General features: G+C 39.1%; 1 protein-coding gene across 2 annotated transcripts in view; it reads right to left on the reverse strand.

Annotated features, from left to right (window-relative positions):
- Positions 1–13,918, reverse strand: part of STK3 (serine/threonine kinase 3) — a 344,700-nt gene that overhangs the window by 92,244 nt on the left and 238,538 nt on the right. For both annotated transcript variants that reach the window (XM_037802741.1, XM_037802742.1), the window contains exon 9: positions 12,760–12,949. In XM_037802741.1, the coding sequence (XP_037658669.1) occupies positions 12,760–12,949 (190 nt within the window). The remainder of the gene's footprint in view (positions 1–12,759; positions 12,950–13,918) is intronic.

The following is a 13,918-nucleotide window of genomic DNA, read 5'->3' on the forward strand; positions in this document are numbered from 1 at the left end:
ATCAATCCCTGGCACCTTCATTAGCACACACACAAAAATAACAAGAATAATAATTAGAGTGAAAAAGAGCAATTGAAGTAAAAAAAGAACACTGGGTACCTCTGTCTGTTTGTTTCCTTCCCCTATTTTTCTACTCATCCATCCATAAACTAGACAAAGTGGAGTGTGGTCCTTATGGCTTTCCCAATCCCATTGTCACCCCTCATAAGCTACATTTTTATACAACTGTCTTCGAGATTCATGGGTTCTGGGTTGTAGTTTGATAGTTTCAGGTATCCACCACCAGCTACCCCAATTCTTTAGAACCTAAAAAGGGTTGTCTAAAGTATGCATAAGAGTGCCCACCAGAGTGACCTCTCGGCTCCTTTTGGAATCTCTCTGCCACTGAAGCTTATTTCATTTCCTTTCTCATCCCCCTTTTGGTCAAGAAGATGTTCTCCGTCCCACGATGCCGGGTCTACATTCCTCCCCGGGAGTCATATTCCACGTTGCCAGGGAGATTCACTCCTCTGGGTGTCTGATCCCACGTAGGGGGGAGGGCAGTGATTTCACCTTTCAAGTTGGCTTAGCTAGAGAGACAGGGCCACATCTGAGCAACAAAGAGGCATTCGGGAGGAGGCTCTTAGGCACAACCATAGGGAGGCCTAGCCTCTCCTTTGCAGCAACCGTCTTCCCAAGGGTAAAACCTGTGGTAGGGGCTCAACCCATCAAACCACCAGTCCCCTATGTCTGTGGTCATGTTAGCAACCATGGAGGTGGGGTAGGCGAATACCCCTGCATTCTCCACAGGCTCCTCAAGGGGGCACTACATCGTTTTTTTTTTTTTCCTTGTTTTTATTTTTTTTTTTTTTTTTTAACTTTCCCTTCTTTTTTAAATCAACTGTATGAAAAAAAAAGTTAAAAAGAAAACAAACATACAATAAAAGAACATTTCAAAGAGACCATAACAAGGGAGTAAGAAAAAGACAACTAACCTAAGATAACTGCTTAACTTCCAACATGTTCCTACTTTACCCCAAGAAAGTTACCTAATATAGCAACATTTCTGTGAACTTGCTCCTACTATATCCAACAGAAATTAACAGACCATAGTCATTCCTGGGCATCCCAGGAACGTTAAATAGCTTATCTGTTCTTCTTGGATTATTGTTCCCCCTTCCTTAATTGCTCTCTATTGCAAGTTCCCCTACATCCTACATTATAAACCATTTGTTTTACATTTTTCAAAGTTCACATTAGTGGTAGCATATAATATTTCTCTTTTGTGCCTGGCTTATTTCGCTCAGCATTATGTCTTCAAGGTTCATCCATGTTGTCATATGTTTCACGAGATCGTTCCTTCTTACTGCCGTGTAGTATTCCATCGTGTGTATATACCACATTTTATTTATCCACTCATCTGTTGAAGGACATTTGGGTTGTTTCCATCTCTTGGCAATTGTGAATAATGCTGCTATGAACATTGGCGTGCAGATATCTGTTCGTGTCACTGCTTTCCGATCTTCCGGGTATATACCGAGAAGTGCAATCGCTGGATCGAATGGTAACTCTATACCTAGTTTTCTAAGGAACTGCCAGACTGACTACCAGAGTGGCTGAACCATTATACAGTCCCACCAACAATGAATAAGAGTTCCAATTTCTCCACATCCCCTCCAGCATTTGTAGTTTCCTGTTTGTTTAATGGCAGCCATTCTAACCGGTGTTAGATGGTATCTCATTGTGGTCTTAATTGCATCTCTCTAATAGCTAGTGAAGCTGAACATTTTTTCATGTGTTTCTTGGCCATTTGTATTTCCTCTTCAGAGAACTGTCTTTTCATATCTTTTGCCCATTTTATAATTGGGCTGTTTGTACTATTGTCATTGAGTTGTAGGATTTCTTTATATATGCAAGATATCAGTCTTTTGTCAGATACATGGTTTCCAAAAATTTTTTCCCATTGAGTTGGCTGCCTCTTTACCTTTTTGAGAAATTCCTTTGAGGTGCAGAAACTTTAAGCTTGAGGAGTTCCCATTTATCTATTTTCTCTTTTGTTGCTTGTGCTTTGGGTGTAAAGTCTAGGAAGTGGCCGCCTAATACAAGGTCTTGAAGATGTTTTCCTACATTATCTTCTAGGAGTTTTATGGTACTTTCTTTTATATTGAGATCTTTGGTCCATTTTGAGTTAATTTTTGTGTAGGGGGTGAGGTAGGGTCCTCTTTCATTCTTTTGGATATGGATATCCAACTCTCCCAGCCCCATTTGTTGAAGAGACCATTATGACTCAGTTCAGTGACTTTGGGGGCCTTATCAAAGATCAGTCGGCCACAGATCTGAGGGTCTATCTCTGAATTCTCAATTCGATTCCATTGATCTATATGTCTATCTTTGTGCCAGTACCATGCTGTTTTGGCAACTGTGGCTTTATAATAAGCTTCAAAGTCAGGGAGTGTAAGTCCTCCCACTTCGTTTTTCTTTTTTAGAGTGTCTTTAGCAATTTGAGGCATCTTCCCTTTCCAAATAAATTTGATAACTAGCTTTTCCAAGTCTGCAAAGTAGGTTGTTGGAATTTTGATTGGGATTGCATTGAATCTGTAGATGTGTTTGGGTAGAATTGACATCTTAATGACATTTAGCCTTCCTATCCATGAACATGGAATATTTTTCCATCTTTTAAGGTCCCCTTCTATTTCTTTTAGTAGAGTTATGTAGTTTTCTTTGTATAGGTCTTTTACATCTTTGGTTAAGTTTATTCCTAGGTACTTGATTTTTTTAGTTGCTATTGAAAATGGTATCTTTTTCTTGAGTGTCTCTTCAGTTTGTTCATTTCTAGCATATAGAAACATTACTGACTTATGTGCATTAACCTTGTATCCCGCTAATTTGCTAAATTTGTTTATTAGCTCTAGTAGCTGTATCGTCGATTTCTCAGGGTTTTCTAGATATAAGATCATATCATCTGCAAACAATGACAGTTTTACTTCTTCTTTTCCAATTTGGATGCCTTTTATTTCTTTGTCTTGCCGGATTGCCCTGGCTAGCACTTCCAGCACAATGTTGAATAACAGTGGTGACAGCAGGCATCCTTGTCTTGTTCCTGATCTTAGAGGGAAGGCTTTCAGTCTCTCACCATTGAGTACTATGCTGGCTGTGGGTTTTTCATATATGCTCTTTATCATGTTGAGGAAGTTTCCTTCAATTCCTACCTTTTGAAGTGTTTTTATCAAAAACGGATGTTGGATTTTGTCAAATGCTTTTCAGCATCTATTGAGATGATCAATTGATTTTTCCCTTTTGACTTGTTAATGTGTTGTAATACATTGATTGATTTTCTTATGTTGAACCATCCTTGCATGCCTGGAATAAACCCCACTTGGTCATGGTGTATGATTTTTTTTAATGTGTCTTTGGATTCGATTTGCAAGTATTTTGTTGAGGATTTTTGCATCTATATTCATTAGGGAGATCGGCCGGTAGTTTTCCTTTTTTGTAGCATCTTTGCCTGGTTTTGGTATTAGATTGATGTTAGCTTCATAAAATGAGTTAGGTAGTGTTCCATTTTCTTCAATGTTTTGAAAGAGTTTGAGTAAGATTTGTGTCAGTTCTTTCTGGAAAGTTTGGTAGAATTCCCCTGTGAAGCCATCTGGCCCTGGGCATTTATTTGTGGGAAGATTTTTGATGACTGACTGGATCTCTTTGCTTGTGATGGGTTGGTTGAGGTCTTCTATTTCTTCTCTGGTCAGTCTAGGTTGTTCATATGTTTCCAGGAAATTGTTCATTTCCTCTACATTATCCAGTTTGTTGCCATACAGTTGTTCATAGTATCCTCTTATAATTTTTTTAATTTCTTCAGGATCTGCAGTTATGTCACCTTTTTCATTCATTATTTTGTTTATATGGGTCTTCTCTCTTTTTGATTTTGTCAGTCTAGCTAGGGGCTTGTCAATCTTGTTGATCTTCTCAAAGAACCAACTTTTGGTGATATTTATCCTCTCTATTGTTTTTTTGTTCTCTATGTCATTTATTTCTGCTTTAATCCTTGTGATTTCTTTTCTTGTATTTGGTTTAGGATTGGTTTGCTGTTCATTTTCTAGCTTCTTCAGTTGATCCATTAGTTCTTTGATTTTGGCTCTTTCTTCCTTTTTAATATATGCGTTTAGTGCTATAAATTTACCCCTTAGCACTGCTTTTGCTGCATCCCATAGGTTTTGGTATGTTGTGTTCTCATTTTCATTCGTCTCTATATATTTAGCAATTTCTCTTGCTATTTCTTCTTTTACCCACTGATTGTTTAGGAGTGTGTTGTTTAACCTCCAGGTATTTGTGAATTTTCTAAGTCTCTGATGGTTATTGACTTCTAATTGTATTCCATTGTGGTCAGAGAATATGCTTTGAATATTTTCGATCTTTTTAAATTTATTGAGGCTTGTTTTATGTCCCAGCATATGATCTATTCTGGAGAAAGTTCCATGAGCACTAGAAAAGTATGTGTGTCCTGGTGATTTGGGATGTAATGTCCTGTATATGTGTGTTAAATCTAATTCATTATCAGATTGTTTAGGTTTTCAATTTCCTTATTGGTCTTCTGTCTGGTTGATCTATCTATAGGAGAGAGTGATGTGTTGAAGTCTCCCACAATTATTGTGGAAACATCAATTGCTTCCTTTAGTTTTGCCAGTGTTTCTCTCATGTATTTTGTGGCACCTTGATTGGGTGCATAGACATTTACGATTGTTATTTCTTCTTGCTGAATTGCCCCTTTATTAGTATGTAGTGGCCTTCTTTGTCTCTCAAAACATCCCTGCATTTGAAGTCTATTTATCTGAGATTAATATTGCTACACCTGCTTTCTTTTGGCTGTAGCTTGCATGAAATATTTTTTTCCATCCTTTCACTTTCAGTTTCTTTGTGTCCCTGTGTCTAAGATGAGTCTCTTGTATGCAACACATTGGTGGTTCATTTTTTTTGATCCATTCTGTGAATCTATATCTTTTAATTGGGGAGTTTAATCCATTTACATTCAATGTTATAACCGTGAAGGCATTTCTTGAATCAGCCATCTTATCCTTTGGTTTATGTTTGTCATATTTTTCCCCTCTGTCTATTAATATCCTTATTGTACCCATACCGAATCTCTTTAGTACTCAACCTTTCTCCAAGTCTCTCTGTCCTTCTTTGTTTCTCTGTCTGTAGGGCTCCCTTGAGTATCTCCAGTAGGGCAGGTCTCTTGTTAGCAAATTCTCTCAGCATTTGTTTGTCTGTGAAAAATTTAAGCTCTCCCTCAAATTTGAAGGAGAGCTTTGCTGGATAAAGTATTCTTGGCTGGAAATTTTTCTCACTCAGAATTTTAAATATATCGTGCCACTGCCTTCTTGCCTCCATGGTGGCTGCTGAGTAGTCACTACTTAGTCTTATGCTGTTTCCTTTGTATGTGGTGAATTGCTTTTCTCTTGCTGCTTTCAGAACTTGCTCCTTCTCTTCTGTGTTTGACAGTGTGATCAGTATATGTCTCGGAGTGGGTTTATTTGGATTTATTCTATTTGGGGTTCGCTGAGCATTTATGATTTGTGTATTTATGTTGTTTAGAAGATTTGGGAAGTTTTCCCCAACAATTTCTTTGAATACTCTTCCTAGACCTTTACCCTTTTCTTCCCCTTCTGGGACACCAATGAGTCTTATAGTTGGACGTTTCATATTGTCTATCATATCCCTGAGGTCCATTTCGATTTTTTCAATTTTTTTCCCCATTCTTTCTTTTATGCTTTCATTTTCCATTCTGTCATCTTCCAGGTCACTGATTCGTTGTTCAACTTCCTCTAGTCTTGTACTATGAGTGTCCAGAATCTTTTTAATTTGGTCAACAGTTTCTTTAATTTCCATAAGATCATCCATTTTTTTATTTAGTCTTGCAATGTCTTCTTTATGCTCTTCTAGGGTCTTCTTGATTTCCTTTGTCTCCCGTACTATGGTCTCATTGTTCATCTTTAGTTCTTTGAGTAGCTGCTCTAGGTGCTGTGTCTCTTCTGATCTTTTGATTTGGGTGCTTGGGCTTGGGTTATCCATATCGTCTGGTTTTTTCATATGCTTTATAATTTTCTGTTGTTTTTGGCCTTGTGGCATTTGCTGAACTTGATAGGGTTCTTTTAGGATTTGTAGACCAATTGAAGTGCTTATCTCTAATTTATCAGATCTACAGTTTCGTGGAGTACACTTTCTCTAACTAACCAGCAGGTGGCGTCCACGAGCCACCTGTTCTCCACAAGCCAGTTCTCCCCTGCTTAGCCTTTTTGGTGAGTAGGGGAGTGAGTCTTGTGGGGTCCAATTGGTGTACCAAGCTTGCGTGTGTAGTTGGTGTTGCCTGCCCTGTATATGGGGCGTGTTTCTGGGTAGTCAGGGAGGGGGGGGTGGCTCTAACAATCAAATCTCCCTGGTGATCCTAGAGTTTTAAGGCTGCTGCAATAGTCTAATCCTTCAGTTCAGTCCTGCCACAGTTTGTCTCTGCCACTGACCCACAAGTCCTTGGTATTGGCGTATGGCTCCTGAGACTTGCAAGTGGGCCCCTCTTCCAGGCCGTGCACCCCGGGTCCTCTGTTGAGGGATGACTGTGCTATGTCACAGGTGAGTGCCGTCCCCCCAGAGCAGTTCTGGGCTGCTGGGCTGTGTAGGGAGTCTCCCAGTCTGCTGAAATGATGGCTGATTGGGGCTTTGTTAATTCACACTGCTCTACCTTCCCAACTCTGGGACAATCAGCTGAGGTTGCAGGGAAGGCTAATGTCCACGCCCAATTTTGTGGTGTGTGCCTGTTATTTGAAGCACTTCCGTCACACTGGGTTGTCTGGGGCAGTTCTGGGCTATGGCGCTGGCGATGGGCAGGAGTGTTTCCTGTCCACCAGGATGATGGCTGTGAGCGGACACCCCCCTTTTCTTGGGAAGTTGTGGTGTTTAGTGAATTTTCTCAGCCACTGGATTATTGCGTTTTGTCTCAGAGCTCTCCTAGTTCTGCTCTTGACTTGACCTGCCCAAATTGCAAGTCTTTGAAGCTTTCTGTATTGGGCTTCTTAGAGTAATTGTTTTAGAAAAAGAAAAAAGGATTAAAAAAAAAAAAAAAAAAAGGGCCCTCCTCAGAGATCTAATGGGTTATTGAAATGCTAAGAGAGAAAGCAACCAGGGCCATTAAGGAAAGGTCCACAGGGCAGAGAGATCAGCTTTTCTTCGGGATTTGCATATGCACCTCAGGGCCTGGGCTCCGGCCTGAGCTCTGCCCTTCCCCCTTCTATGTTCACCAGAACTCCAAAAATCCTCCGCTTTTATTTTGGAGTTTTTCGTGTTGTTTTTTTCTATGCCTGTCTCCTCTCTGCTGGGCTGGCTGCTCTCAGATTCTCTGGTGTCTGGTCTCCGTCTATCTAAGGTTGGAGTTTGGATCAGCAGAATGAGTTTCCGATAAGGGCTGCCACTGCAGTTCTCCCTTCTCCTTCCTGGAGCTGACAGCCCCTCCTCCCATGGGACTGAGCCTGGCAGGGAGGGGCGCAGGTCCCCTGGCCGCAAAAACTTACAGATTTCGCTGATCTCAGCAGTTCCACATTTTCATGAGTGTTGTATGAAGTATGCCCAAAGTCAGATTGCTCTGTGGTGTCCAGTCCACGCAGTTCCTGGCTTTCTACCTACTTTCCTGGAGGAGTAACTAAAACATACAGCTCACCAGTCTGCCATCTTGCCCCGCCCCATGAAGTACCATATTAAAGGATGATGTCTAAACTGTGGGAACTTAAAAGAAATGGAAAATTGGCTCACGGGATTTAAAACTTGCTGAAGCACATTAAACAAGTATAACTACACAAACCACTATGTGGTCAACTTAAAAATGGGCTTTCAATAAAATCTCTGTGACAAAAAAACTGTAGTTAGAGCAGAAAATTACAACATATATGGAATGATTTTTCTGGCTGTCAGAGTTAAAAGTCACTACACAGAGGATCTAAGATGGCGGCATAGAGAGGAGTGGAAGCTAAGTAGTCCCCCTGGAACAACTAAAAAAAACCAGAAACAACTAGTAAATAATCTGGAATAACTGCAGGGGGACAAACGTGACCATCCACTCATCATCCACTAACCTGAATTGGGAGGAATGCCCGAGATTGCAGCATAAAATCTGTAAGTAAAACCTGAGGATCCAAGTCATGAGACCCCCTCCCCCATAGCCCGAGCTGCAAAGCCTCGTGCTGCCAGAAAGAAGCTCTCTCCCAGCAAGCAAATATAGCTCAGCTGAGCTCCAACTGGGGTTTTAATTAGCGAGTGTGAACTGCTCACTACAAGGTATGAATCCCCAACAAGTAGACAGAGGCTTTGGGTGACGACAGACCTTGGAGAGCCGGAGGGTTGCCTCGGACTAGCTCTGTTCCTTTTTCGACTCAGTGGAGAAAGCCTCAGCCATTTTCAGTTCCCAGTTCTGTGACCCAGATGAGGGTATAGCATAGGCAGAGAGACTACTGAAATGCTAATGACCTCCCCATAGGGCGTCTATCTTTTCTAAGAGGAAGTAGGGCCCAGCTCTACCAACTGCCTTTCATTCAGAACTTACACCAGTCAAGAATTATAGGCTAACAGGCACCACCTGCTGGGCAGAAAATCACAGTGACTGGCAGCATCAGAGGGTGTACAAATTTTCTAAGACACACCCTCAGGGAAACTGGATACTGAGTATTTCTTCCTTCTGGGACCTTAGCCCATTCTGGTCTGGGGAGGCCTGATCGGGGTAACCAAGGAAACCATGCCTAGACAACAGAAAACTACAACTTACACCAAGAAAAATGAGGTTATGGCTCGGTCAGGGGAACAAACTTGCACTTCAACTGTGATGCAGGAATTGAAACAACTAATAATAAGTGAATTCAAAAAGTTTAGGGAAGATATGGCAAAAGAGATGAACCGTATAATGAAAACACAGGACGTACATAAGGTAGAAATTGAAAGTTCAAAAAACCAAGTGGCAGAATCTATGGAAATGAAAGGCACAACACAAGAGATGAAAGACACACTGGAAACATACAACAGCAGATCTCAAGAGGCAGAAGAAAACACTCAGGAACTGGAGAACAAGGCACCTGAAAGCCTACACACAAAAGAACAGATAGAAAAAAGAATGAAAAATATGAGCATTGTCTCCGGGAACTTAAAGACAAAATGAAAAGCAAGAATTCATGTGTCATTGGTGTCCCAGAAGGAGAAGAAAAGGGAAAAGGGGCAGAAGCAATAATAGAGGAAATAATCAATGAAAATTTCCCATCTCTTGTGAAAGACATAAAATTACAGATCCAAGAAGTACAGCGTACCCCAAACAGAATAGATCTGAATAGGCCTACGCCAAGACACTTAATAATCAGATTATCAAACATCAAAGACAAAGAGAGAATCCTGAAAGCTGCCATGAGAGAAACGATCTACCACATACAAAGGAAGCTTGATAAGACTGTGTGGATTTCTCAACAGAAACCATGGAGGCAAAAAGGAAGTGGGGTGATATATTCAAGATACTGAAAGAGAAAAACCACCAACTAAGAATCCTGTATCTGGCAAAACTATCCTTTGGATATGAGGGAGAACTTAAAATATTCTCTGACAAACAGACAATGACCAAGTTTGTGAACAAGAAACCTGCTCTACAGGAAACACTAAAGGAAGCACTGCAGACAGAAAGGAAAAGACAGGAGTGAGAGATCTGGAAAACAATTTTGGGAGATAGTAGCACAGCAATGTAAGTACACTGAAGACAGATGACTGTGAATATGGTTGAAAGAGGAAGGCTGGGATCGTGTGGGACACCAGAACAAAAGATGAACAATAAAGACTGGGACTGTGTGACTCAGGGAAACCTAGGATGCTCAACGATTGTAATAAAAGGTACAAATGTGTTTTTACATGAGGTAGAACAAATGAATGTCAACATTGTAAGGTGTTAAAAATAGGGTGGGATTGGGGGGAAAATACAATCAATGCAAACTAGAGGCCAGAATTAACAGAAACATTGTATTATGCTTCCTTTAATGTAACAAAAGCAATATACCAAAGCTAAATGCATATGGGGCGGGGGAATAGGGGAAGGGTATGGGACTCCAGGCATTGGTGATGTTGTCTGATTCTCTATTCCACTTTAGGTTAATGCTATCTTTCCTTTTGTCACCTTCTAGCTATCAAGTATTGTTTGTTTGTTTTTCTCTCTTTCTCTTGCCTTTTTCTTTTGCCCCTCTGCCTTCTTTGACTCTTCCTCCATCTTTGTGGAAGAAATGTCCTTATATAGAGAGTGGCGATGGTACTCAATACATAAATATGTGACTATACGGGGAACCGACTGTTTACTTAGGACAGAATGTATAGTGTTTGAACAAAACCATCTTAAAAGAAATGGGTTGATGAAGAAACCTTGAGGGCACTATATTGAGTGAAATAAGACAGACATACAAAGGCAACTATTGCAGGGTCTCACTGATATGAAGTAATTATAGTATGTAAACTCATAGATATGAAATGTTAAGTTACCAGGATATAGAATGAGGCTAAAGAATGGGGAGCGTTTGCTTATTATGAGAAGAATGTTCAACTAGGGTGAACTTAAATATTTGGAAATGGACAGGGGTGATGGTAGCATGTAATGAGAATAATAAACTGTGCTAAAAGGTGTGTGAAGGTGGTGGAAAGGGTAAGCTCAGAGCCACGCATGTCACCAGAAGGAAAGTTGGAGGTTAAAAGATGGGAATGTATAAAACAGTGAATCTTGTGGTGGACAATGTCCATGATTAACTATACAAATATTAGAAATCTCTCTCACGAATTAGAACAAATGTATGTCACTATAACTAGAGGTTAATAATAGAGAGGCATATAGGGAAAAATATATACCTATTGCAAACTACATAATACAGTCAGTAGTATTTTAACATTCTTTCATCAACAGTTACAAATGTACTATACCAAAACTATGAATCAATAATGGAGGGGGGGCGTGGTTAGGGGTATGGGAGGATGTGAGTTTCCTTTTTTTTTTTGGTCTTTGTTTCTTTTCTGGAGTAGTGAAAATGTTCTAAAAATTGAAAAAAAAAATTGTGTTGATGGATGCACAGCTGTATGGTGGTGCCGTAGGCAACTGATTGCGCACTTTGGCTCTTTGGATAGTTGTATGGTATCTGAACAATCTCAATTAAAAAAAAAAAGTCACTATATAAAATATGTGGTAATCTACACTGTAATTTTAAAGTATGATATCTGATAAATTATTATCACACATCTCTTCAAACATAACAATCCAAGAAGAATTATACCCTGATGTACTTTCACGGACTCATTTATGTTATCAAACTGGATATATGCTGATGTTCAACTATATGACCGCAAGGAGAAAGTCGTTTATATAGCTTTGTAGGAAGCTCAGTAGCTCACTAGAGATACAACAAAAGCACTCGTGATCTTCTAAATGGTCTGCTTAGAATTACGTAGTTTGAGTAAAAGAACTTTATCAGCTTGTGGAAAACGAATGCTACATGCTGACAGGAATGTGTTGTAACTGTCTCATCACAGGGTCTTTTCTGATCTACAGGGCATATGACTTGTAGCTTCACTCTGGCTGGCTTTGGAGGCCATAAGGCCATCCTATACAGTTGGGTAGTGCTTGCTAAGGATGCAGAAGGCCTATTCTGGTCAGAAGCCCAGCTAGGAATTTCAGGAAATCCAAGACTTAGGCTACTTCCCTGGGCAAAGGCTCAGGAGACCCACTGGTGTTGGCAAATAGAAAAATTCATAATCCCCCCCTAGGATTAACCATATAGCAATCTGTTTGTGTGTTTGTGCTTTAAGACTCTCCCCTTCGAAAGTATACAACCATAATGGGCTGTCTACTAGACCATGAGAAGAAGCAACAGCAGTACCTTATCAAGCAGCATCACTGGGCAGGGTGGGCTGTGGGGGCACTAGTGGCAAAGGAAGAGGAGTAGGCAAAAAGAAAATAGAAAGGACGGAGAAGGAATTCATTAGGTATCAAGAGGAAATTAATCCATTTTTTGCCTATCGTTCTGAAATCACAATGGCCTATACTATTAACTGCAGTATCTTACAAGCTATTAAAAAAAAAAAAGAAAAGAAATGCTCATATGTGAAAATCTATCTTTTTCACTCTGTAAGTAACAAAGGTATGAGACAATTTCTTAATCATTATTTTAGCCCCCGGAGCATCTCTTGCACTGTATCTTTCACATGGTAAACAGTAGTAAATATGCACTGAACTGAATTTTCTGTATGAGCAACTCTGTTTCTTGATCTTTCTTTCCTTTTTAGTGTTTCTTCATTTCCTTATTTTTTTCTTATTTCTTATTTCTTTCCTTAGCTTGGACCACTCTGTCACTGTGGCTTAACTGATAATTTGGAGATCATGAAATATTAGGTTGTCCAATATTTACTGGAAAAATTTTAGGTTCACTTTTCTAATCACAAAAATAAATGTGAAGAACACTGTATTTTTCTCTCTCAAATCCTTTACAAGTTAAATTAAGTTATGGGTTAGTGGCCTTCCACAGAGAAAAGATCTATAACTGAGTTAAAGATTTGTTGCTTTCTGCTGTATTAAAATATACGAAAGTTTATTTGTGCATATTTTTCTTTTACTGCTAAACAAAGCCAAGAAACAAAATTTTCCATAACTGGCTACAAAAAGTAACACAGACCTATCCTAGTTTCTATGGAAGTACATTTTCAAAACAGAAAACTAATAGTCAATGGAAAAAAGCCACATACTTTTCATAGTTCCATCTTCTTCTTCATCCTCACTGTTTATAACCATGGTCCCTAGGTCCGACTCTAACATCGTGCTGTTATGTTCAATCATGGTCTGGGCCCCTTCACTCATTGTGCTTGTGGCCCGCATGGTGCCCACACTTTCCGAACTGGTCTTCACCATGGTATGGGAATCCAGCTCATCTTCATCCTGCAAGTAAAATACTGCGATGAAGGAGGATCTTTCTAAGACAGCTGAATTTTTCTCATTTCTTAACAATAGTATGAGTATAATACACTTTTAATAATGATAAAAACACAACTATATTGTTTGGCTTCCTTTCTCCTGACTAATGAAATTGAGCATTTTTTCCCAATCTTTTAATTAGCATTTACATTTCATTTATGGTGACTTGGTTGCCTATTTTTTAATCTTGATTTCTTAAAATATGTTTATATGAGATTTTATTGCTCTGTTACATGTTACATGTCACATATATTTTACTCATTTTGTTTGTCCTTTGACTTTGTTAAAATGTTCGTTTGGCATAAAAACTTTTATTTTTGTGTTTAAATAAAATGCCTGTATTTCCTTTAAAAAAACAACACAACTATTACTACTACTACTAATTTTAAAATAAGGACATACATACAAATGTTGGCATAAGAGCTAAAATTATCCAAAATATCCTAAAAATTTAAGTAATTAAAGATCAACAGAGACAATTTCATGAAATAGAAGGCCGCTAGCTGTTTTTAAAATGAGGATTCAGGTAGGTAAGCTAACAAATGCATAACAAAGAATATGGTGACAAAATATTTAAACATATAAAAAGAGAGCACATTAAAGATAAAATATGCTGGGGCTTTCTATTTTAACAGGCATAATAATCTTGTGTAACAGCCATTAGCTTTTACATATAAGTTCATAAAAAAATCAATTGAATAATATAAGTATGAACCAAAATATGCCCTTTAGAACATTTACCAAGAAATGTTGGAACAGAGCCATAAAAACAAACTTAACAAATTTTGTTTGACAGACCCAAACAATCTGCTATTTGGATAACTTGAACATGCAGTGAAATTTACTTATATCTATTCCACTGTTAGTAGAAACTAACCCAAATCTAGATCAAGTAGAGGTCAATATACAAATGTGGATTAGAACCAAGAGGTG

The sequence above is a fragment of the Choloepus didactylus genome, chromosome 14 (assembly GCF_015220235.1).
Source record: "Choloepus didactylus isolate mChoDid1 chromosome 14, mChoDid1.pri, whole genome shotgun sequence".
Lineage (NCBI taxonomy): Eukaryota > Metazoa > Chordata > Mammalia > Pilosa > Megalonychidae > Choloepus > Choloepus didactylus.